General features: G+C 41.4%; 1 protein-coding gene across 2 annotated transcripts in view; it reads left to right on the top strand.

The window, feature by feature from the left end:
- golim4a (golgi integral membrane protein 4a) overlaps nucleotides 1-24129 on the top strand; it is a 74879-nt gene extending 50750 nt beyond the window's left edge. For both annotated transcript variants that reach the window (XM_052018811.1, XM_052018810.1), the window contains exons 12-14: nucleotides 763-860; nucleotides 9429-9497; nucleotides 20442-24129. In XM_052018811.1, the coding sequence (XP_051874771.1) occupies nucleotides 763-860; nucleotides 9429-9497; nucleotides 20442-20615 (341 nt within the window). In that variant the 3' untranslated portion in view covers nucleotides 20616-24129. The remainder of the gene's footprint in view (nucleotides 1-762; nucleotides 861-9428; nucleotides 9498-20441) is intronic.
- The last annotated feature ends 390 nt before the right edge of the window (nucleotides 24130-24519 follow it).

The following is a 24519-nucleotide window of genomic DNA, read 5'->3' as shown; positions in this document are numbered from 1 at the left end:
CAAAGGGGAATCCCACTGGTGCACTCATGTCTTAGAGCAACTGGTGGGTTTATGTAGAAGCTTGAAGTCAGCAAAAACACCTTCAGTACCTTCCCTGTTGTTCAGTACAGATGCTAACTACTTCATAGAAGATAGTAAACCCCTCCACAAGCAGAATAGCAACCAGCAGAAATCAATCAACAACTACCTTGAAGTAGATGTTCTTTTTAAATAGCACCAGCATTAGTGGAAGAGAGTGGGCAGATACTTCCTGTATCAGCTGCTGAGGGTTGAACTCCAAAAAGACAACAATGCATCAGCTGTTACAAGCTGATTGAAATTGTGTTCTGGCTACTCCTCACACTGCAACAGCCATTAATTGTGTCCACTTAATTCCCTTATCAAAATGATCTTTGCAGCAACTCACTTTATGAATGCCTCTGTACTCAAAGCATGGAAATTTGGAGTGGAACTGCAGTTACTTGCTGCAGATCCAAATTTCGTGACTGTATAAGTTACTTGCTATGTACATAAGCACACTAAAAGAGTAGAAATCCAGAAGGGAATCGTCTTTTAATATTGTTGGTATATCTTCAGGTTATGCATTATTCATGTGTGTTACTGAAACTTAACATGACAGTTGGTAAATTGTGACTTAAGCATATGTCCAAACTAATTTCATGAACAGGGTTGATTGCAAAAATGCTAAAAGGTAGTTTGGATTCTTAATGTTTATGGATTGAATAAATTGAGTAACAAAGTTTTCCATCATTTGCATGTTAGCTGATGATGAGAACAATCCACATGAGGAAGCTGAAGATCAGGACCCAGAAATCGTAAATGACGAACATCAAACGGAACACGAAGCTATCAATCAGCAGGTGAAGACCTCTACAAAGTGATTTATAATTTGTTTCAAGGAGCTTGTTTCCATACACTCAATACAGATTTATTCACCAGCAAGTTTAATGGTTTGAATTTCTGCTGCACAAGTGACAGCACCATATATGTGCCCTTTACAAAAGTCTAATCAATAAGCAATAGCTGAGCATGGTATCTGCAAATGGTCAGGACTGTAAAGAGTGACAGATCTGCTGTATTATTAGTCTGCTGCTGTAAATGTCCATTCATCACATTGTCAGAAGACTACAGACATTTACTGTGATTGTACATAATTTGATTTTTTATTTTCTGCATGGAGTAGAATTATTTTTCATGCTACTTAAAATTAATCATTGTAGTAATTCATCTTCAGTTGCTTGGGCTGAATGTGCAATGTTTTTGCATTTGTTCTTTGTACTCTGCCTGCTTGATCCAAACTAAACTCTAGGAGGAGTACAAGACACTGATGCCAACTCATCGCTCAATCATCACATCTGGCCAAGGATGAATTCCTACTCCTGTGCACCTACATTACCAATAGGAGCTTTCTTTTGCATAAGTCCTTTAGTAATCCCATGACATTCACAGAGGAGCAATGGATGCTATGTAGTGGAAGAATTGGGAGAAGAACCAGTTCATAGGGAGAGAGTGACAAGATGGAGGAATTTAGGGAGAGTGCTCCAGTACATCAGATTAAGGCAGCTGAAGCTTCAGTCATCATTACTGGAGTAAAGGGACCGGTGTTGGCAAAATAAAAGTGTTGGAGAAACCAAAGATGGAGTTAACAAAAACATCAGTGCCTGTGGTGGTAAAGTTGGAGCAGAAGGAATGTAGAAATAAGTGTTTTTGTGATTGTTTGGATATGAGGTGTGGAGCTTAGCTCAGTGTTGAACTAGATTCTGAGGATGCGGGTCATTGATACAGTTTAAGGCAACAGCAGAGGACTGCGATGAATTCAGAGACAAGAGTGTTGAAGTACTGACAGATTAAAGAGGCTTCAATTCTAGTAATGTTAAATAGTGGATGGATCCCTGAATGATTGTTTTTAGGAAATATCATACTTTATCTGTTTAATGTGGGTTCCTCCTGTTTCTGATTGTATTTTAAAATACTATGTCATCAATTTTGTGTTATGATTTTTTAATATTCCCAACTGCAACAGTGTACTTCCCATTGAGAAAAAGCACAAATATTTATATGTTATCTTTTGTTCTCTAATCTGGTGTTTAGTCTACAAAGCTTGCCTTTAGCAGCAACTTTAGCCATTACCACAAGCCTCATGCTTACACTGCTTGTTCTGTCATCAATTAAAATAAAGCTAATTGCACAAGGTGGCACATTTAGTTTGTCTTTCATGCTTGTTTACTGTGTCTGTCTTTTTTTTCTCTGTCGTGCTTATGGGCTTAGTCTTTTGTGAGTGTGGGTAACACTCAGCTACTGAGCCTACAGATTTAAGTCCGTCTGAGATTTGAGCACAAAAATCTGCGCCAACACTTTGGTGAAGTACTGAGGAAGTGCCATCTTTTGGATGAGACATTAAGCTAAGGCACTATCTGCTTCTCGGGTAGATGTAAAATATTCCATGGCATGATTTCAAAGAAGAGCAAGTGTATTACCCCTGGTGTCCTATTTAATATTGACCCCTTAGTCATGATCGTTTTAACAAAATACTTAGTTATTATCATACTGCTTTTGTGCAAGCTTCTTATTCACAAATTGACTGCTCCGTTTCCTGTATTTCAGTAACAATTGCATTTCATATGTACTTAAAGCTTTGGGACTACCTGAAGCTGAGAGAAGCACTAAAAATATGTAAATCTTTCATTATAACTGCCTGTTTGTGTCTTTCAGTCTGTGTTTGTCCACCTTTGTCTTTCTTTCTGTTTTTATTTCATCCTCACTATCTGTGCTACTTACTTTGATGCTGTATTGATTTTAACAGATGTCGAGAAGCTTTGTATAAAGGGCAGTGTTACTGTGATATCTTGATATTTGTGCAACCATTCAAGTGCAATGAAAATCCTCTTCCCCTATTCAAGTCACTCCCATCTACCCGCAAGGCAGAAAGTGAGGTTGATGAGTGTTGGTATCCTAATATTTATGGTAATATTTTATAGTTTTAAAGATAGGCAGTCTACCTGCTGTTTAATGATCTTTGGAGAAAAAGCAAAGGTCCAAAAGCACTTGATATATCATTAAAATCATTAATTTCAGAATTGTCCCAGTAAATCAAACAAATGCTTTGCATTTAGTCTAACAACTTGTGCTTTTGCATATGTCTGTTCTAGTCATGCCAAGTTAGCAATTTAGTTAATGTTAAGCTTTCTTTGCTCAAGACATTGGAGCTTCTTGTTGACTCCAGATGATTCTGTAAACATGCTGTATTTTCCTCCATAACATCTGAACAGGGGTGGTGAATATCATCAGTTGTTTTCACTGCAATTTCCAGAAACACAGAAGATGAAGTAAAAGTTGGAGAATACTCCTTAAGCCACATTAAGGATAAAATTAGTTAAGTGCATGAGTAGGATAGGGATAGAATGGGGTTGGATTGAGTGGGAGGAGGTGCAGAGTTTCATGTGAAGCATAAACATTGATAGAAATCAGAACATCTGCATTTAATGGCTTTCTTTGAAAGAAGGTATAGCTGGGCAATAGCATAATAGAATTGGCGGCAGTCACCAAGATACTGTGGACAGAAGTGCAGACATTGTTGCACCAACTGCAGGAAGTGGAGTGGATCTGTGATGCTCATGCATCAAGTTGTAGCAACCACTTGGTTCAACCTCTTTACTAGTTCTGCTGCAATACCGCTCTGAGATACTGCCTGCATGGTTCCAAAGAGAGCACCCACCTGATCCCGTTCAGCAGCATGAGGAAAAGGATTATGTGCAGAATTTACAGAACCACGGCTGCCCTTAATATATCTGATGCTGTGGAAGCCAGCAGAACTCAGGCAGCGCATTTCCATCAGATTTGCTCTAAAGTCATTTCTAAGGCCATGTGGTAAATCTCTGCCCTGACATTTGATCCTCATTCCTATTTGATTAGCATGCTGTACATTAGTTTTCTGTTCTTCCAACCTGAGTGTGCAGCCTGTTATAGAGGTTGTACACTGTTTATCACTATTAAATACTCTGTTCATTCATCATTCAAATATTCCACACTTCAGTGATTTTTTTTCTTTGTTGTTACAAAAATCCTGAACCCACTATTTATTGGGCAATGGTTGTGAGGCATAGGATAACTTATCCCCCACCTATGGCTCAAACTTGGCCTTTGATTATTTAATTATAATATTTGCCTGATCCTGTTAGTCTGCCTGAAAAGACACTTTTCTAATTTAAATATTTTCAAATGAAAGATTCTGCATGGTGGATGGTTAGGATCTGATATTAATTTGGATTGAACCAAATTTCAAAGAGTTTCTTGTAGCTAAGCTGCAGGATGATTCTAATATGGCAAGTGAATGGCACACCCCCCCCTCCCCCCAGACAGACACACACACACACACACACACACACACACACACACACACACACACACACACACACACACACACACACACACACACACACACACACACACACACAAAAGCCTAAGCAAGTACTTCAGATCCTGCCTCTAAAAGCACAACAACTTGCTCTTATGCACTATGTTGAATATAGGGTAAGATATTTGAAGAAGCTTCACAGATGCATAATGGGAAAATGCTGACTGAACCAATGGTCATCGATTGAACAAATTAATTTACTCCATTTATTTTCCTTCTTCTTAGACCTCAGTGATGTCTAATCTGAAATCATGTTGAACTCAAAAGTATTTAGAACTTTTACTATCTTACCTTATTCAGTTAACTTCTATTATCAAGTCAGATTCCAAATTTTCTCTTTCATATGGAGTAGTACAAACATTAGAAATTTTTATTCATGTTAGTATGTTCAAATACACCAGAAAATGAATCAAATGGAATGTCCAAAGTCACAAATAGACAGTAAGTTGTGGATATATGCTCTGATCTTACAATAATAAATGGAGGGCAGAGGGCAGTTGTTGAAGGAGAAATGCTCTTTAAATAGTGCTCTGTGATGCATCCTTCCCGTGTAAAGCTGGTCAGGGGAACATGTAGATGGCCAGCTATGAAAAATTGTGATTGCTCTAACTTGAAAAAGAACAATGGAACTAATTTCTGAACTGACCAATGTCTGAAACCTCAGCGGTGGACAGTGTTAATCTGAACCACCTGTTGCAGGAAGTGAGGAATAGTTACTGCTTTTGACAGTTGCTGTGAGATACTTATACTCCATGCAGTAAGAAGAATTCTAAATGCAGGATATCAGTGTAGTGGAACAAATTTTGGCAGGAGTGGGGAAGCTGGATCACCATGGTCACATGCAGGACATGTTTGATATTATTCTGGAAAAGGAGTATCTCACTTTGTGATATCATTTCCACCTCCTCTAATCTCTTGCTCACCTATATTTTCCCTTTTTAAATAAGATTAATGAAGACGCATGTAGGTCCCATACTGTAAGATACAAGTGAATATATAATAGTGGATAAGGTGGTTCTATCTTCACAGGAGAGGACACAAATAACTTCCCACAAATGCTTGGGGAAAAGTAGTGCTAGAGAAATTAATGGGACCAAAAGACAATAAACTGAACCTGAAAATTTCCATCCCAGAGTACTGAAAGAGGTAGCCTTGGAAATAGTGGATGCTTGGTTGTCATTTTCTGAAACTCTGTAGATTATGGAACAGTTCCAGCAGTTTGAAGGGTAACAAATATACCCACTCTACTTAAAAAAAGGAGAGAGAGAACAATACATGGAACTGCAAACAGGTTAGCCTATCAAGAAATTGTTAAAGTCTATTATGAATGATGTGATAAACTGCACACTCAAAAAATTTAAACCTGATTAGACAAACTCATCTTGAATTTATGAAAGGGAAATCAAATATCCTGGATTATTTTGAGAATAGTACTGGATAAATAAATAAGGGAGAACCATTGGATGGGGTGTATTTGGATTTTTAGAACACTTTTGATAATGTTCCATGAAAGAGATCAACTAGACCTGTCTTCACTGGAGTTTCAAAGTATGAGAGGAGATCTGACTGAAATGTACAAAATTCTGATAGGGTTAGGCAATAGGATGTGGGGAGGGTTTTTCCCCTGTCTGCTGGGATTCTAGAATGAGGAGTCACAGTCTCAGGATAAGGGGAAAGATATTTAGGACTGAAGTGAGGAGAAGTTTCTTCAGAGTGAGTGAAAGCTGTGGAATTCTCTGCCACAGAAATCGTTGGAGGCCAAATTGTTGAATGTATTTAAAAAGGAAGTAGGTAGATTTCTAGACATGAAAGGCATCAAGAGAATGTGTATTGAGATAGATTGGCCATGATCAGCTTGAAGGGCCAAATGGCATAGTCATACTTCAATTTTTCTGTGAAAGTATGGAAACTGCTGTGTTTTATATGATTGGAGGCAAGAGCAGAACCTGTCACTCTTTACTTTTTGGTACCTCTCTTTATGTTGTTCTCACGTGGTAAATATAACTTTGAGAAGTAGCAAAAACCAGTATGAAAATTAATCTTTGCATTGGCACAGGACTCCAGAGTAGGTGAACCTAATTCAAACTGATGATCCTAATAATCAGGGGAAGGATGAGTTTGAAGAGGAGCAAGAAGAACATACACAGAATGGAAGTAATCCACATCAAATAATGGGCAATCATGATATGGAGGATGTTAATGATCAGGGTAATAAACTAGTTATGTAAAAATTATGGGTTAACTTTAAAGGTTTGAAGCTATGACCTTACAATCCAGAAATGTTTGTGATTGATCCCACCTTGACCTGACAGAAGAGGATACAAGGAGGGAGCCTTTATTTTACCACATCACAAATGGGCATGAGAGAACTCGCTTTCTTCTTGCCTCATGATATTCCAAGGAGGCTAAACTACATCATTAAACTACTACATTGTGTTAAAATAAACCTAATTGGAGAAGTGAAGTGATCGCGTAAAGGAAGCAACAGAGAAAACATCAAAAACAATTGAGGGAAAAAGCACAGCAGTAAAATTACAGCAAGAAAACAAAGTAGGAGTCAAGGGAAAATTGGTCTGAAGGTTTAACAAAATGAAATCTTCAGTGATACCGTAACTGTTTTATCAAACTAACAATAAATGTGAAGCACATAAGCCTATTCCACAAAACATCAGACATTACCCATTATGAAAAATACATTTACTTAACCAGTGTTAAGACTTAAAAAGTAGTTGCACGTAGCATTAATGTGCATCTCCAGTCTATTTTATCCCTGCTAGGGGTTATGTTAACATGGCATGAGACCTTGACTATGACTTACAATTTCTAATCTCCATTTATTTATAAATATTCTTTGACTACCAACATTTGCTCAACTTCCCTATGATTTTTACATCCTGAGGCTGTTTAATGCATTCAGGAGGCAAGTTGTTTGGAAGAAAATTATCCTGATGGTTTTATTTTTTTTACTATCTCAGCGCTCAACCAATTCTCAGTTTTCCCAATATAGATATTGGAGCAGAAGGAAGCCGTGGTTTTTTAATTCACATTTCTTCATAATTCCTCTTTTTAGACAAGATGAAATATCCCAGCACCTTAAAAATACTGCTTCTCAGCTTGCTTCCCATTATGATGAGAAGTAACTGGACTTATTCAGGGAAGTATTCATGATACTTAGATTTTTAAAATCCTTTTCTAAGTCTCCAAAATCTGCTATGTGTTTATTTGAAATGTTCAGGAAAAAGAGGATGTTGAATTAAAGTTAATAATGAGTTACTGAAATCTTTAAGCCTAGAAATTGGATCAATTAGCACCCATTTTCAAGTCCTATCGCCTGGCAGGCACGGTAGCATAGTGGTTAGCATAATGCTTTACAGCACCAGAGATCTGGGTTCAAATCCAGCCACTGTCTGTAAGGAATTTGTACATTCTCCCCGTGTCTGTGTGGGTTTCCTCTGGGTGCTCCAGTTTCTTCCCACATTCCAAAGCCACACAGGTTAGGAAGTTATGGGCATGCTATGTTGGCGCTGGAAGCGTGGCGATACTTGCGGGCTGCCCCCCAAAGTCACTATGCAAAAGATGTATTTCACTGTGTGTTTCGATGTACATGTGACTAATAAAGATCTTATCTTAAAATCAATTTAACTTGGTTTAGGTTGCCCCAGTGACCATTACTGGATAAAAATGGACACATTAGGAATTTGGCTTGTGCCCTTTACCTCAACCATTTGCTCAATGGGTCTGACATCTTTTCTGCGTCATTCATGAATTTAAAGACATCCCACACATTTCCTCTCTTACCAACATAAACCAGAGCATTTAGGTGCAACCTTCCACCTCTGTTAAACGATCCCAAAAACAGTACTAAAAATAACATTAAGGTTTTGAAACTCTCAGACTCATGAGCTAAAACGGGAAGTGTGTGCATCCAAGGTGGAGCTGCATGAAAAGACTCCCGACCCCCCAAAAATACAATTTCTGTAGATTATTTTCTGCTCAGTTTGTGATTCCAAAAGTGTCCTTAGTTCTTAGAGACCGTTTTTGAGATAATGGATGGCAAAATTTGGGAAATGTATTGTTAAAATTAAAAAGGATATAAATATTTTCTCAGCCACATGCATTAAATGCATATAAAAAAGTGCAGAAGCTGGAAATCTGAATTAAGAACAGAAAATGCTAGATACACTCAGCAGGTCAGGCAGCATCTGTGGAAGGAGAAACAGAGCTAAGGTTATAGTTTCCAGTTGTTTCAGATTTTATTGGACTTAATGCCTAATGGAGTAGCCTGCCAATGCTGTTCTGTTAGTGTAGCCAGCCACGTGCTGAAGGAGGCTCATTGGAAATGGAAGCTGCCTCTTCTCAGAAGACCATGCTCTTGACTGCACTGGCAAAAATGTGTAGTCCAGGGCCCAGGCAACTGGCACTCTCACTGTAGCTGATGATCTGCCCCAATAACCTTCCCTTTTTCTACTTCCACTTTCTGTCTAATTATCTAGCTGAGTGGATGGATTTATAACCTGTTCCCTGTCACCTGGATGTGCTGGATTTAAATTAATGATTCAGAAATCCATGAGATTAGCACAGAAATGATTAGGGTTCTGATTTTTACTCTGTTTCATTTTCCTCAGTAGCATGTCTCTTTGATGGTTTTTCAAAATACTGAACCATTAAGTGTATTTTGTGACTGAGATGTCACCTGTGGATGTGAGGAGATTTATCCGTCTTAAATCAAAGTTAGTTTTAGTTAACAGACTTCATTATCAGCTTGCATAAATGTGCTGCTGGTCAGTCTAAACTTGCCCTCTGCAAGCTTAATTTTATCATGAGAGTGGATAGCTGGGGTTAAAAAGGAAATAAGAAACTATCTCGAAGTGAAAATGACAAAGTCTAAATAGTTTGTATGAACTAATTTTATCTAGGATTTTGTATTTGACAACAACATCTTAGTGTTCGTCAAATTAGCAGGTTTGCTTTTTCTGGAACAAATTGTATAAACTCTGCATTTTGATATTTACAGGTTGATGGAAATCCTGATCAACAGGAGGATAATCTAGATGAACAGTACCAGGATGAGGGAGAGGAAGAGGTAGGGAAATGCATGATAGTTAGTGCTGGCTGGCATGGTAATATTACTTTAACTATTCTTTGAAAGACAGTCAGCAACTTTATTGTGTTGAACAGGTGAATTTTTTTTCAAAAAGCTTGAAAGAAAATATGGCTACTCGTTTCTAAAGTTACTTTGAGAATAATGTTACTAACACACTGAAGTGTATACTAGGTTTACATTGTTTACATTCTTGCAAAGGAATGAACTAACTTAAAATACAGTAAAACTCCAATAATCCAGCATGCTTGGGACTTCGATAATGCCACATCGGCAGATTTTCTGGATTATTGAATGTTATTTCTATTAAAACCTCAACACTCTTTTAATTCGCTTTTTAAGATGTTACACAGTGTAATAATAAATCTTCTCGTGAACCAGGTAAGTCGAAAGGGAGCATGGGAACTGGGGACCCCAATGAGTGGAACGGGAATGTAGGAACTGTGAGTGGAGAGGGAGTGCAGGAATCAGGGCTGGAGTCAGTGGGTTAGAAGTGTAGGAATCAGGATCCTAGTCTGTGGAAGAGGAATGTGGTAAACATTACCTGCTGAACCGGGTGCTGAATCTGCTGGATTTCCAAATAGTCGGATAGCAAATTATCAGAGTTTTAGTGTAAATTGGTTAGGTGCCACTTGTTGATTGAAGCAGGTAGGTGAAGTTGCTGATGTTACATGGTATTCATGTAACACCTCTGGTTTTGGTTAAAGGTAATCTACATGAGGTATCAATGCTACCTTCCTCATCCCTAGATGCTGCCCAACCAGATGTTACCCCCATTTTCTCTTTTCATTTCTGTTTATTAGAACCTGCAGTATCTTTATAAGTAAAGGGTTTTATCATTACCTTCATGACCATAGAAATGTCATGCAAGTTTATTGTAATGTGATTTCAGTTTAATGGAATGTTACCTAATACAGATTGTGAAATATCCTGGTTGGTGTGGTGCTTTGATAAAATTATGCCTTGTGAAATATTGTATGTCATAAATGTTAAGGTCATTTTGATTACATTACCTAAGTTCTGCTTAACCATGAGTCTGCTTCAACCTTCTGGCTCTACTAGTTGGATCTTTAGAATTGTTTTGATCATACAGAACATTAAAGGAATATGTATAAATGAAAAAAAGCAAAAAAACCTGCAAATGCTGGAAATCTGAAATAAAAGATAGTGCTCAAAATAACCAGCAGGTCAGATATCATTTGTGGAGAGAGAGAAACAGAGTTAACATTTCAGGTTGATCACCTTTTATAAGAAGTTAACATTACTAGAAATGCTGCTGGTTATTTTGAGCATAATCTTTTATTTCAGGTTGCCAGAAACCGCAGTGTTTTGTTTCTCATAGTTCTAGCGCTTTTTGCTTTTTCCTCTGTCCTTGTTCACCTTTATCTATTTACATCTTCTCCAGATAGACCAGATGCAATTAACAAGCCTTAACCATTCTCTCTCAGCCAGCAGCACCATCACTTGTGTCATTCACGCTCTCTCAGACTCCATCCTAGCACAGACATTCCCTTTCTTCTCTCAACCCCTCCCCCTTCACTTCCATTTAAAATATATTTAATTTCCTAGTTCTGATGAAAGGTCATTGGCCTGAAATGTTATACCATAGAACCATAGAACAATACAGCACAAATCAGGCTCTTTGGCCCACCATGTTGTGCAGACCTTTAAACCATGCCTAAGACTATCTAACCCCTTCCTCCCACATATCCACCTATTTTAAATTCCTCCATATGCTTATCTAACAATCTCTTGAACTTGACCAACGTATCAGCCTCCACCACCACCCCAGGCAGCGCATTCCATGCACCAACCACTCTCTGGGTAAAAAACCTTCCTCTGATATCTCCCTTGAACTTCCCACCCATTACTTTAAAGCTATGCCCTCTTGTACTGAGCATTGGTGCCCTGGGAAAGAGGTGCTGGCTGTCCACTCTGTTCCTCTTAATATTTTGTATACCTCTATCATGTCTCCCCTCATCCTCCTTCTCTCCAATGAGTAAAGCCCTAACTCTCTTAGTCTCTCCTCATAATGCATACTCTCCAAACCAGGCAGCATCCTGGTAAATCTCCTCTGCACCCTTTCCAACGCTTCCACATCCTTCCTATAATGAGGCGACCAGAACTGGACACAGTACTCCAAGTGTGGTCTAACCAGAGTTTTGTAGAGCTGCATCATTACCTTGCAGCTCACTTTCTCTCTCCAGAGGCGTAATTGGACATTTTGTTTCTAGTGTAGCGGTTGCTACCGCGGAATAAAACAAGACTCTACTCGGAGGATTGCCAAACAGAACTGGTTTTTTTTCCCGCCTTGTGCGGGCCCTTTAATGGAGAAAAACTCCCGCCCAAAAAAAACGGCAATGACGTAAGTCCTACGTCATCAGGACTTTCCCGCGCGCGGGTTCTCCCCGTCGCTCGGAAAGACGAGGCCCGCCGCCAACTTGGGCCTCGTCGCTCCGACGCCGCGCGACCCGACTGCCGAGCCGGTTTGACCGACTAGACAGTGAGTCGCCACACAACCCCCCCCCCCAGAACCGGCGAGACAGTCCCCAAGGTCCGTGGGCTGTGCCAGCTGCCGCATAGGGGGGCGGCCTCTGCGTCGTGGCGTGGCAACCTCGACAGGCTGTTGCAGATCCAAATGGGCCGGTTTGAGGCGGTCCGCCGTGAAAACCTGTTCCCTGCCTCCAATGTCCAAAATAAAAGTGGATCCGTTATTCCATATGACTCGGAACGGTCCCTCATATGGTCGTTGCAATGGCGCCCGAGGTGTGCCCCTGCGAACGAAAACAAACTTACAGTCCCGTAGTTCCTTGGGCTGGCAGGATGGGGCTTGACCGTGCCATGAGGTGGGAATCGGGGCCAAGGTGCCAAGCTTCTCGCGCAGTCTTTGTAGAACTGCTGGGGGTTGTTCCCCTTGGTCCTGAAGGGCAGGTATGAAATCCCCGGGGACAACTAGTGGCGCCCCGTATACAAGCTCAGCTGACGAAGTGCGGAGGTCTTCTTTGGGGGCAGTGCGTATGCCGAGCAGGACCCAAGGCAGCTCGTCAACCCAGTTAGGACCCTTCAGGCGGGCCATCAAGGCCGATTTTAGATGGCGGTGAAAACGTTCCACCAACCCGTTTGATTGAGGATGGTAGGCTGTGGTGGTGTGCAGCTGCGTCCCTAGCAGGTTCACTAATGCAGCCCAGAGACTGGAAGTGAATTGGGTGCCTCTGTCTGAAGTGATGTGGGCCGGAACGCCAAAACGTGAGACCCAAGTTGTGAGCAGCGCTCGGGCGCAGGAATCAGTTGTGATGTCAGTCAGGGGGGTTGCCTCAGGCCACCTCGTGAACCGGTCCACGATGGTAAGGAGGTACCGGGCTCCTCTTGAAACCGGCAGAGGGCCCACGAGGTCGACGTGTATGTGGTCGAACCTCCTACGGGTAGGCTCGAACTGCTGTGGTGGGACCTTGGTGTGTCGCTGGATTTTTGACGTCTGGCAGTGCAGACAAGTCCTGGCCCACTCACTGACCTGTTTGCGCAGGCCATGCCAGACAAACTTGCTGGCGACCAGTCGGACAGTAGATCTGATGGACGGGTGCGCCAACCCATGTACCGAGTCAAAAACGCGTCTCCGCCAGGCTGCAGGGACAATAGGGCGGGGCTGACCAGTCGCAACGTCGCAAAGTAGGGTCCGCTGACCTGGACCAACCAAGAAATCTCGGAGCTGCAGACCCGAGACTGCGGTTCTGTAGCTGGGCAGTTCGTCGTCGGCTTGCTGTGCGTCAGCCAGGGCCGTGTAGTCGACACCCAAGGATAGGTTGTGGATGGTTGGTCTGGAAAGTGCATCAGCAACAACATTATCCTTTCCAGAGACATGTTGGATGTCAGTTGTGAACTCGGAAATGTAGGATAAATGTCTCTGCTGACGAGCTGACCAGGGATCGGAGACTTTGGAGAAGGCAAAGGACAGAGGCTTATGATCGGTGAAAGCGGTGAAAGGCCTGCCTTCTAGAAAGTATCGGAAATGCCGGACCGCCAGATACAGCGCTAGAAGTTCCCGATCAAAAGCGCTGTACTTCAGTTCGGGCGGTCTAAGGTGTTTGCTGAAAAATGCCAAGGGTTGCCAGCGGCCTTCGAGTAGCTGTTCCAGTACCCCACCCACCGCGGTGTTGGACGCGTCTACCGTGAGGGCAGTCGGGACGTCAGTCCTAGGGTGTACCAGCATCGTGGCATCTGCCAGGGCGTCTTTGGCCTTAACGAAAGCAGCCGCAGCCTCGTCAGTCCAGGTGATGTCCTTGCCCTTACCAGCCAGCAGCGAGAACAGAGGGCGCATGATACGGGCTGCTGCAGGGATGAAACAATGGTAAAAGTTGACCATCCCAAGGAATTCCTGTAGGCCTTTGACTGTGTCGGGGCGGGCAAAATGGCGGATAGCATCCACCTTGGCGGGTAGGGGTGTTGCCCCGTCGCTGGTGATTTTGTGGCCGAGGAAATCGATAGAGTCAAGTCCGAATTGGCACTTGGACGGGTTAATCGTGAGGCCGAAATCGCGGAGGCGGGAATACAGCTGGCGGAGGTGGGAAAGGTGTTCCTGGCGGTTACGGCTGGCGATCAGTATGTCGTCCAAGTAAATGAACACGAAGTCCAGGTCTCGGCCTACCGCGTCCATCAGCCGCTGGAAGGTCTGCGCGGCGTTCTTAAGGCCGAACGGCATCCGAAGGAATTCGAACAGGCCGAATGGGGTGATAATCGCAGTTTTGGGGACGTCATCCGGATGGACCGGGATTTGGTGGTATCCCCTAACGAGGTCCACTTTGGAAAAGATGCGGGCCCCGTGTAAGTTCGCTGCGAAGTCCTGGATGTGAGGGATGGGATAGCGGTCCGGGGTGGTGGCGTCATTCAGCCTGCGGTAGTCGCCGCAGGGCCTCCACCCTCCGGTGGCTTTGGGGACCATGTGCAGGGGGGAGGCCCAGGGGCTGTCTGACCTGCGAACAATCCCCAGCTCCTCCATGTGAGGGAACTCTTCCTTTGCCAGGCGGAGCTTGTCTGGAGGTAATCGTCGTGCTCGGGCATGAAGGGGTGGCCCTGTGGTAATGATGTGGTGTCGTACCCCATGTGTGGGCCGAGAATTTGTAAACGAAGGTGCCAAAATCGATGGGAATTCGGCTAGGAGCTTGGCGAAATCGTCGCCAGAAAGGGTAATGGAGTCCAGGCGCGGGGCTGGTGGGCTGATTTCTCCCAGGGGATAGGTCCGGAGAGTGCTAGAGTGGACTAACCGCTTCCTTCGCAGGTCGACTAACAGGTTGTGGGCCCGAAGGAAATCGGCTCCTAGGAGTGGTCGGGCGACGGTGGCAAGGGTAAAGGTCCAGGTAAAACGGCTGCCGCCAAAGTGTAATTGAAGCGTACGGGTGCCGAAAGACCGTATCGTTGTACCGTTGGCGGCATTGAGTAGAGGACCTGGTGGCCTGTCACGAGTGTCGCGGCCTGTCGGGGGCAAAATACTGACCTCCGCTCCAGTATCAACGAGGAAATGCCGTCCAGATTTCTTGTCCTGAACGAAGAGGAGGCTCTGTCGGCGGCCAGCCGCCGTAGCCATCAGCGGCGGCTGGCCCTGGCGTTTCCCTGAAACTTGCAGGGTGGGCGGCATCGACGGGCCTCCACACCCCACCTCTGATGGTAGAAGCACAGCTGGTCACCCGTGTCGTCGTCCGCGTTCCTGGGGCGTGGCTGCTCGGTTGCTGGGGCCGGGCGAGGCAGGCTTTGGGCTCGCGGCCTGGTGATTTGACTGACGGACGAACCGCTCTCGCGCTTGGCCCTCCACAGGACATCTGCCCGGGCGGCCACCTCACGGGGGTTGCTGAAGTCGGCGTCAGCTAACAACAAGTGGATGTCATCGGGGAGCTGTTCGAGGAAGGCCTGTTCGAACATCAGGCATGGCTTGTGTCCCTCGGCCAATGCCAGCATCTCATTCATTAGGGCGGATGGGGATCTGTCCCCCAGGCCATCCAGATGAAGCAGGCGGGCGGCGCGCTCACGACGGGAGAGGCCGAAGGTCCGGATCAAAAGATCTTTGAAAGCCGGGTACTTATCTTCCTCCGGAGGCGACTGGATGAAGTCTCCAACCTGGGCGGCTGTCTCCTGGTCCAGAGAGCTAACCACATGGTAGTACTTCGTGGAGTCGGAGGTGATCTGCCGAAGGTGGAATTGCGCTTCAGCCTGGTCAAACCAGACGCTGGGCCGAAGTGTCCAAAAGGTGGGCAGCTTGAGGGCCACTGCGTTGGCTGCTGCGCTGTCGTCCATTTTGCGGGTCCAAAAGCCGTTTGGACCGTCGGGGTCACCAATGTAGCGGTTGCTACCGCGGAATAAAACAAGACTCTACTCGGAGGATTGCCAAACAGAACTGGTTTTTTTTCCCGCCTTGTGCAGGCCCTTTAAGGGAGAAAAACTCCCGCCCAAAAAAACCGGCAATGACGTAAGTCCTACGTCATCAGGACTTTCCCGCGCGCGGGTTCTCCCCGTCGCTCGGAAAGACGAGGCCCGCCGCCATCTTGGGCCTCGTCGCTCCGACGCCGCGCGACCCGACTGCCGAGCCGGTTCGTCCGACTAGACGGTGAGTCGCCACACTAGGAACATAGGGTATGTACTGTAATTCCCTGAGTTGGAAGTTGGGAATGTACTTTCAGGAGGCAGAAGACTAGGTATAAATAATGAAAAAAAATACATCCAAAAATGTGAAAAATGCCAGTTGGGGATATTCAAAAGGTGTACATAAGCAGTTTCCTTCCATTGCATTCCATCGGGAGCCATACATTCTTTTTAAGAGGCATTGTAACAGAGGATGAAAAGCAAAATGGCCTGGGGTAACAGGGATTGGGAGCTTGATGGGACCTTCCTCATTCAGTCATGAGGAACTGGGATGAAGATGAATGAATGTTCTGGTGATTTGCACAATTACCATTGGAAATGAGAGAGAGAGTTATTTGTGCAGAACTTTCCTCAGGGTAGAGAAGAGAAATTTTAGGCTATATGAATTCAAAGAAAAGCCTTTATTTTTCCATGTTTTGTTTTCAGCTTATTCTCAAAAAAACACATCTAGTTTTGTTGCAGTTCCCATCTTTGTTGTTATAAATCGTTGTATGAATTTACATTAAGCAGTGCCTGTGTTTTTATTATAAAATCAGATGTCAGCTTAAAAAAAAGATCAGCGTGACTTGATATTCTTTTTTTTCCTGGAATTTCCCATGGGCAACAGTTCTAGAATTTTCATTTGAGGTTAGCAGCTTGTCTCTTTAGCGCACAACTTAATTTCATGATGCCAAGATGTTGGCCTAATCAGTAATTCTATGGAACAGGTCCCGTATTTATTGTAACCATCAGTTTTAGTGCAGCAGCCTGTCATGGATGCTTTGGCAGTCTTTTGAATATGACCTGGATTGTTCTATAACCCACATTACTGCTGTTGGCTTCATTCCACTGAAACTCTGAGCATGTTCCAGTCTCATTGTTAGTTTTCCAGTCTTTCCTGTCCTTCTAATTCAGCTGGCTTCATCTTAAATCTGTTTTGGGTTAAATCTGTTTCTGTATAACACACACAAGCTTTCCATCCGTTCCATGTTTCAGTCGCATATCTGAATGTGAATACCCCAGATGTTGCCACTTTAGCCCCTTCTTGCTCTTTAAATTTCACATCGTTTGAACAGACTTATTCCCCGTATGTTGGTTTCATGTTTCTTTCTTCTTTCTGGCATTGTCTTGCTGTATGTTCTGTTCAACTTCCATTTTTGAACTCTCTAATTTTGCTTTAAAAACTGCGTCATTGATGCTGATACTTAGTAGAGAAAATTAACATTGGAGAGTGTTGACCTTGAGAGTAATTTATTACTGTATTGTAATTTTTGCGAAATAAATTGTCAGCTGGTGCACGCATCCCACCCTAAATGTGGCTGCTTTTCCAATTGTGAAATAATTTTTCCTGGCTACATTACTTCACACTATTCACCAAAGAAAACCTTTCAACTTGGATATTGTAAAAATTTGCTCCTCTGAATCTGATTTGATATTCACTTCAGCTAGCTCCTTTTCACTCACTGATGGCACATGATTCTTTCAACTTGCCAAGTTGTTCAGATAGTACTCGGACACCAAGGGTGATTTAACTTTGTACGATAGTATAAAATGAGTGCTGCTGTTTCAACTGTTGGATATAGCCCTCTCCTGATCTTTCAGTGTCATTAGTATAAATGGAAATAATAATAGGAGAAAGATCCATGAAGGGACTTAAGCTCACTGCTAATATATGCAGAAGTAGACATCTGCCTTAAAGAAATTGGTGGAGCAAATAGACTTCAAAGCAGCAAGTCATCCTCTGCAAAATACGATCAGTTGAAGTCATGACCCCATCCTCATGAGAGCAGCAGTGTTCCATCAGGCTGGAATTATAGTTCCCCAGATAAAAAGGCAGTTGATGAGCTGCAATTGATCTATACAACAAGATTTTCATCATCAGTGGCAGGCAAGGGACACGTTGAAATTAACTCTCTAGGTCCACCCTGTTTCTCGTTCAGCAACGGCGGTAACAGAAAATGTTGAATTTAAAACCAGATTAATGGCATTGTTACAGCACAGACAGAGGCCGCAAGAGAGACTGCAGGTGCTGGAGATCTGGAGCAATGGAAGGAGGCCATTCAGCCCATTGGGTCTGTGCCAGCTCTCTACCAGAACAACACACTGATTTCACCTGCCAGCCCCTCTCATAGCCATTCAAATTTTTTCCTGATCATATGTTTGCCCAATTTCCACCTTAAGACCATACTGAACCCTATCTGCAGACAATGAATTTCAGATTCCAGCCACATGCTACGTAAATAAGATTTTCCTCACATCAATATTTATTTTCTACCCCTTTATTTTATACCTGTAACCTCCGATCCTTGATTCCTCCATCAATGGGAATAGCCTTTCATTATATACTCTGATAAATGTTTCAATCAGATCTTCCCTCAGCCTTCTCCAAAGAAAACAGCCCCAGCATCTCCAATCTATCCTCCTAATTTAGTCTCTCATCCCTGGAATCATTCTCATAAATCTCCTCTGGACCTTCTCCAATGCCTCCCCATCCTTGCTGTAATGAGGTGAACAGAATTGAACCCAAGCGACGCCAAATCCAAGGGTGACAAGCAACAAAGACGTCCAGCTGATTCATTCCTTAACAAGCAAAGAGCAAAGACCATCACATCTGCAGGATATCCTAAAGTATTCTAGAATCAATGCATTACTTTCTCATTAAGATTACTGTTATTGTATAGACCAATTTGGCAGCTCATAATATGCAGTATCACAGCAAATAATAAATGTTAGACTTCAAGTACATGCCAGCATGCTTTACAGGTAGGATCTTTATAGTGAGAAACATCAGAAAGGTAATTAACTTGAAACGTTAACTTTATTCCCTTCTTCCAGTTCAATAATAATTTAACAATATTGTCAGCTGACCAGTGCTTTGGGAAAATAGTCACTTTACTATGAAATAATAGGGTTTGAATTTTCATTTTGGTAATATATAAAATTAGATAGGTTTAGGAAGACACAAATATATCTGTGAATATGTTAATTTGGGAATATTGCATATTGCTGTAAACTCAGTAGTGTTCAACCAGGCGTGCTTAAGTGAATACAGAAGGGCAATGGCTACTGATCTGGCATATTTATTCTGAAATTGGTATCAAGGTCCTTCACCTCTATATATATAAAAGACAGAAAATGCTGGAAACAATCAACAGATCAAGCAACATAGGTAGAAAGGGAAAAGAGTTAATATTTCAGATTGCAGGTCCTTTGTCAGAATAGTTGATCTGACCTGGGAGTGTTTTCCAGCATTTTCTGCTTTTATTTCAGGTTTTTAGATTTTTTGATTTTCATTTACTTTTTGAGAGGCCTGCTGTCTGTTTTCGGTGGGTGGCTAGGGAGGTGACTAGACCAACATAACAGCAAGGAAATCAGTGATCAAGTAATTGACTGCTGCGGTGGGGTGGAGCTCAGGACCTCCACTGGAGGCTTCGGCTGATTGGATAGGGAGGGAAGGAGATCATTGAGTTAGGAGGGAGTCAGGCTCCATCCCTTGTAACCCATTGTTCTTCAGTTGATCAGATGGTTGGGAGAGAGATATCAGGGTGGGGGAGGAGGTCAAGATCACTGATGGAACAGGAGCAAAGATAAGTAATGGTCTTGCATTTTTGGGGTCCCATTTCGGCACTACAGTGCAAAGACTTGGTTCTCCTGACAGTGTCCAATGATGATCAACCTGGGACAAGGTGGACTAATTCTCCTGCTCTTTCACAAGAGAGGGCATAATTTGATGCTACAGTTTGACAAGCTAGAGTCACATCTGGAAGTGCAGCAAAGTGATTTGAAAATAATCGTTATTACATTTCACTCCATGATGAGTAATTTTTCATTTGTTGCAATCTGATTTCTGGGCCTGTGTTTGTTGTTGAAACCAAGAACAGTTTATACAACGACAACCACTTGGTTTTACATAATGATCCTCAGCTGTTAGGAAATATCTTAAATTTTTGTCAAAAAAATTGAAGTGGATTTGCTGATCAAGGAACCAAGGAAGGAAATCAGTAACTAGTTGATTATTTGGAGAAGGATCCAGGACAACTGAATCATTGGGAAAAATATTGTTAAAAATATGAATAAAGTGGCTTTGAGTGCAGCTCTATCTTATGAACAAATTCAGGTTGTGGATCTGTAAATGAACGAATTAAGAAATTAAGAATCCAGAACTCTAACAGTGGGATTATTGATGGTTTTAAGGTGTATATTTATTAATGTCTGCCCTCTGATTATAAAGATTTTCACATGCATCTACATTAAGCATTCTTCCAGGGTGTATCATATCATGTGCACTTGTTCTTACAGTTTGCTTTGACTCTAATGCAGGCAGATGAGAAGGAAGGGGAGGGAAATGAACAGGAAGAAGAGCCAATAGTTGAAGATACCAACCATGGAGAGGAGAAAGAAGATGAAAATTATGAAGAAGAAGAAGAAGAAGAAGAGGAAGAAGAGGATGGAGAAGCACTTGCTGCAAAGACAAATCAGCGGGCAGAAATGTGACTTCTTTAAATTGACTTTAACATTGTTTTTGTTTCATTACCCAATTTGTCGAACAAACCAGTCTTTTATATATGTTTTCATGCAAATATATTTAATATGGTGTTCTTTCAGGTTAATTTAAACTTGGAGATATTTAAAGGTAATGTATTAAAGCCTTTTAATGTAATAAAGACGTGGCATTCAGATTATATATAATTTATAGTACCTTCAATGTGAAAGGATGGTCCATAAAAGGTTAATAGTAAGCTTTTTAAAATATTGAAACATTAGATCATATGCGAAGGGTTTTATTACACGTGCTCTACATGAGAGTAATTATTTTTTGAAGCAAAGGAAATTATAACTTAAGCAGTGGTTGAAAACTTCTAAAGTTCACCCACCTTATTTTCACCTTATGTGATATTTAACAACGTTATGGTAGCTGTTAATTTTTATACATTGGAACTGAAGAGACATCTTCGGCACTGCACGCAGTGGGTAGGTGATGATTTTCTGCAACAGTATAAAATTAGTGGTATTATTTTATACTTCTCATGATGCTTTTTCCCAATAGTCAGTTAATATTATAATCAAGAAAGATGTCAAGTGGGACGTAGATTGGCGATAACCCATTTTACCCTTTCACAGAAAATAAAAATATATGCCACTGTATTTATAACTGTTTGTTAAAGTTAAAATGGACTATTTATATTTCATACAGATCCATTCTTCATATGGATCATATTCTTTAGTTTGTCCTTTCTCCAACCATATTCCAAAGTGACTTTCTGATCAATGAATATTGAGCAAGATTGATCAAAATGCAAAGAAACTCATGCAAAAAGAATTCATTTATGCTCAATGCATTACCCTTTATATCTTTCACATAACGTCTAAAAGGAAGTATGTTACATTTATAAAAGTATTTTGAAAATTAATTACATTGACATGACAATCAAGTAAGAAACCCCTAAAAATGTAATTGAAAGCCAGTTATTAGTTTTGGTATTCTATAAATGCCCTCAACCTTCTTATTCCTGAATAAATAGGTGCATGTTAAATGTAATATTACATATATGGTAGTAAGGAAGTTTCTAAGTTAGGAGAATAGAATTATCTAAGGAAACTAAACCATGAATTGTACCAATTTACAATATAAGGTATGGTGCTGATAATCCAATAATTGTTGGAGATTAAAATTTGAAGCTTTTAAAATTAAGCTGCAAAATTATGGCTTTCAATATCAAGATGGCAGAAATTTCTATAAAGGCAGAGGGTTTGCTTTACCTCATGGTTTTCAATTATCATTGAGAAATATTAATAAGGTACATTGAATCAACGAATACTTGTTCGTGTTGTTTGAACAAAACAATGGATATTTTCGAGATGAGTTTTATAAGAACAATGTCACAGTTACATAATGTTTACAACATAGAAAATGGCCAGATGAACTAACAGGTCAGTGCCTGTGTTACACTTCATGTGATCCTCTTCCCTGAAATGCATCAATGCTAGTCACCTCAAATACTTTTATTCCACATTCTAACTACTTTCCAGAGCAAGGGTTCCCTCTAATTTTTTTATTCAATTTATTCAGGGATAAACTTTTATCTTTGACCTCTGATTCTGTTCATCCCATTGTGGGACTATCAACCCAGATGCTCACATGTAACACACTAATTATGTGCTCTACGCAATTGATATTTATTTCAAGAGCTGTTGATACAAAGTGCACCAGTGGTGAACTTCTTTAAGTTAGATGCTGATCCTATGTGTGTCGAATGTGCACCTGCATGGAGGACAGCTGGTACGCATAGTGATGTGAAACATTTTGATATTGGTCAATACTGGTTTGCATAAATGAGGCCTACCGAAAGAAATCCTTAACTGGAGGATTGAGACCTGCTTCATAAAGGTGGTCCAATCTTATCTGGTTGACTGCAGAAGAAACCGAGGCAGTCCTTGCTTTTCAGGTAGGACCTCCCATTTTCTCACCGACAAATTCCCTGACCTTCAATTGCTGTAATGGCCTCAGGATCACCAGTTGCCTTTTTGACTGATCACTGACACCTAATTGCCTGTTTGACTAATCACCCAACCCAACCCAAGCATAAATGACCTCAGCCTGATTCCCTCAACTACCCCATCCCTGTCTCTGCTCATTCCCTGCTCCACTGCTCTTCTTTATACTCCTGATGCCCTGTTAACCCCTCTACTTGCTTCACAATGATGGGAGCAAATCGATATATGGTCTCTGCTTTACAACATGTTCAAGCCGCTGTGAGCAACACTGCATTAAATCAACTCTTCAAATGCAGGATAAATTCTGGGCCATTTACTCTATCTCTACTTTCAAACTCTTTAATAATTAAAAAGGTCACTCATTAGTCTTCTCTTGTTAGAAGCCTGTTTAGGCTTCCCTGATGGGCATAACCTCTCAGGTCGTGTTTCATTTTATTAAAATAAAAACAGAGAATGCTGGAAATACTCAGCAGGTCCTTTTGCCAGACTGAATAACCGGCTTTAACCCCCTGCTCCTGTTCTGGAGCCACTATGACATCATTTCAGCAACTTGTCCCTTGAATTCACATATTCTGACTTATTCATGAATCCATTGTGTGGTGCCTTAACAAAGGCCCTTTGAAAGTTCAAATATATTATTATTTAACCTTGTTCAAATAATTCAATGAGTTTGCTTAAGCATGACCTTCCCTTTTGAAATATGTGCTGATTATTCCATTGCATATTAAATTGCATGATATTTATTATGTCTTTGAATCATCAATTTCCTACCCCCAATAGTAAACTATTTGATAGTTTATGATAATTTGGAATAACCAAATGAAACATCATCCATTTTAAAGATGTTAACTTGCTTTAAGTGCACAATAGGACAGTTATTGTTCTGTTGTAAACTGATATTTATCATTATTTCCTTTATATTTAGTTTTGGTAGGTTGGCTGTATTATTTCAATATTTCCTGAATATTTTTATTAATAACAATAGATCTAGCCTGATACTCATGTGTTAATAAATAATTTGTCATTTTAGTATGTTACCAAAGTATGTAATGTACTGCTGTTATAAAGAATATGCAAACATTTCTAACCAAACTGATGCATAGGTGTTCGTTCATATATCGCTTTTTATATTTTGTACTTTGGGGAATAGTAGGTTGGGATGGCGGGGGGAGGGATCTAGGGGCATTTATGCCAAGAACCTTTCATACAGATTTTTGCTAGGATTTGTTGTCAGCAATTTTCTTGTAGCCAGGTACATGTAAGAGCACCTGCTTCCTGAATTTTATATCAGTGTAAAGTGTATATTATGTAAATACTTATGCTGATCAACAAAAATGGAAGTATATATGGTAAAATCCTAAGATTTCTAAAGAAAATTAAGTGATGATGTGAAATTTTTGATCATCATTAAACTGGGTGATTGACCTATGCTCTATATTATCTGCATATTTTGTAATTGAAGCATAAATCTTTGAATCATTTTTCCTTGTGCAGTCCATTTTCTTGTATAATTTTAAACAAATATATCTGTAATAAAATTATTCTGGATAACTTTAAAAGACATTTCTTCTTCTTAGTAAGCACTTAGCTCTGACTACTCAATTTTTTGTTCAGGAAAGTATCTCAGAAGTAAAAGATCAGCCATGATCTCATTAAATGACATATAGGCACAAGGGCAAAATGGCCTACTCCTGCTTCTGTTCATTATGTCCCTATGTAGTTTAATTGTGGGTGCTAAGACTGTCCAGTGAAATCTATTTTTCACCTGGTAAGTTTGAAGACAGTCCTTTACTACTGGAAACAGATGTAAAGATCAGCTCCCCTATTGAGTATAAAAGGTAAATACTTAGTCAATTTCTATTGATAGCACAAAACTGTCACCTTACAAACAGATGAATTAGAA

This window comes from Pristis pectinata, chromosome 6, assembly GCF_009764475.1.
Source record: "Pristis pectinata isolate sPriPec2 chromosome 6, sPriPec2.1.pri, whole genome shotgun sequence".
Classification (NCBI taxonomy): domain Eukaryota; kingdom Metazoa; phylum Chordata; class Chondrichthyes; order Rhinopristiformes; family Pristidae; genus Pristis; species Pristis pectinata.
Note: the sequence above shows the minus strand (reverse complement) of the source record. Positions and strands in the feature narration are given on the sequence as shown.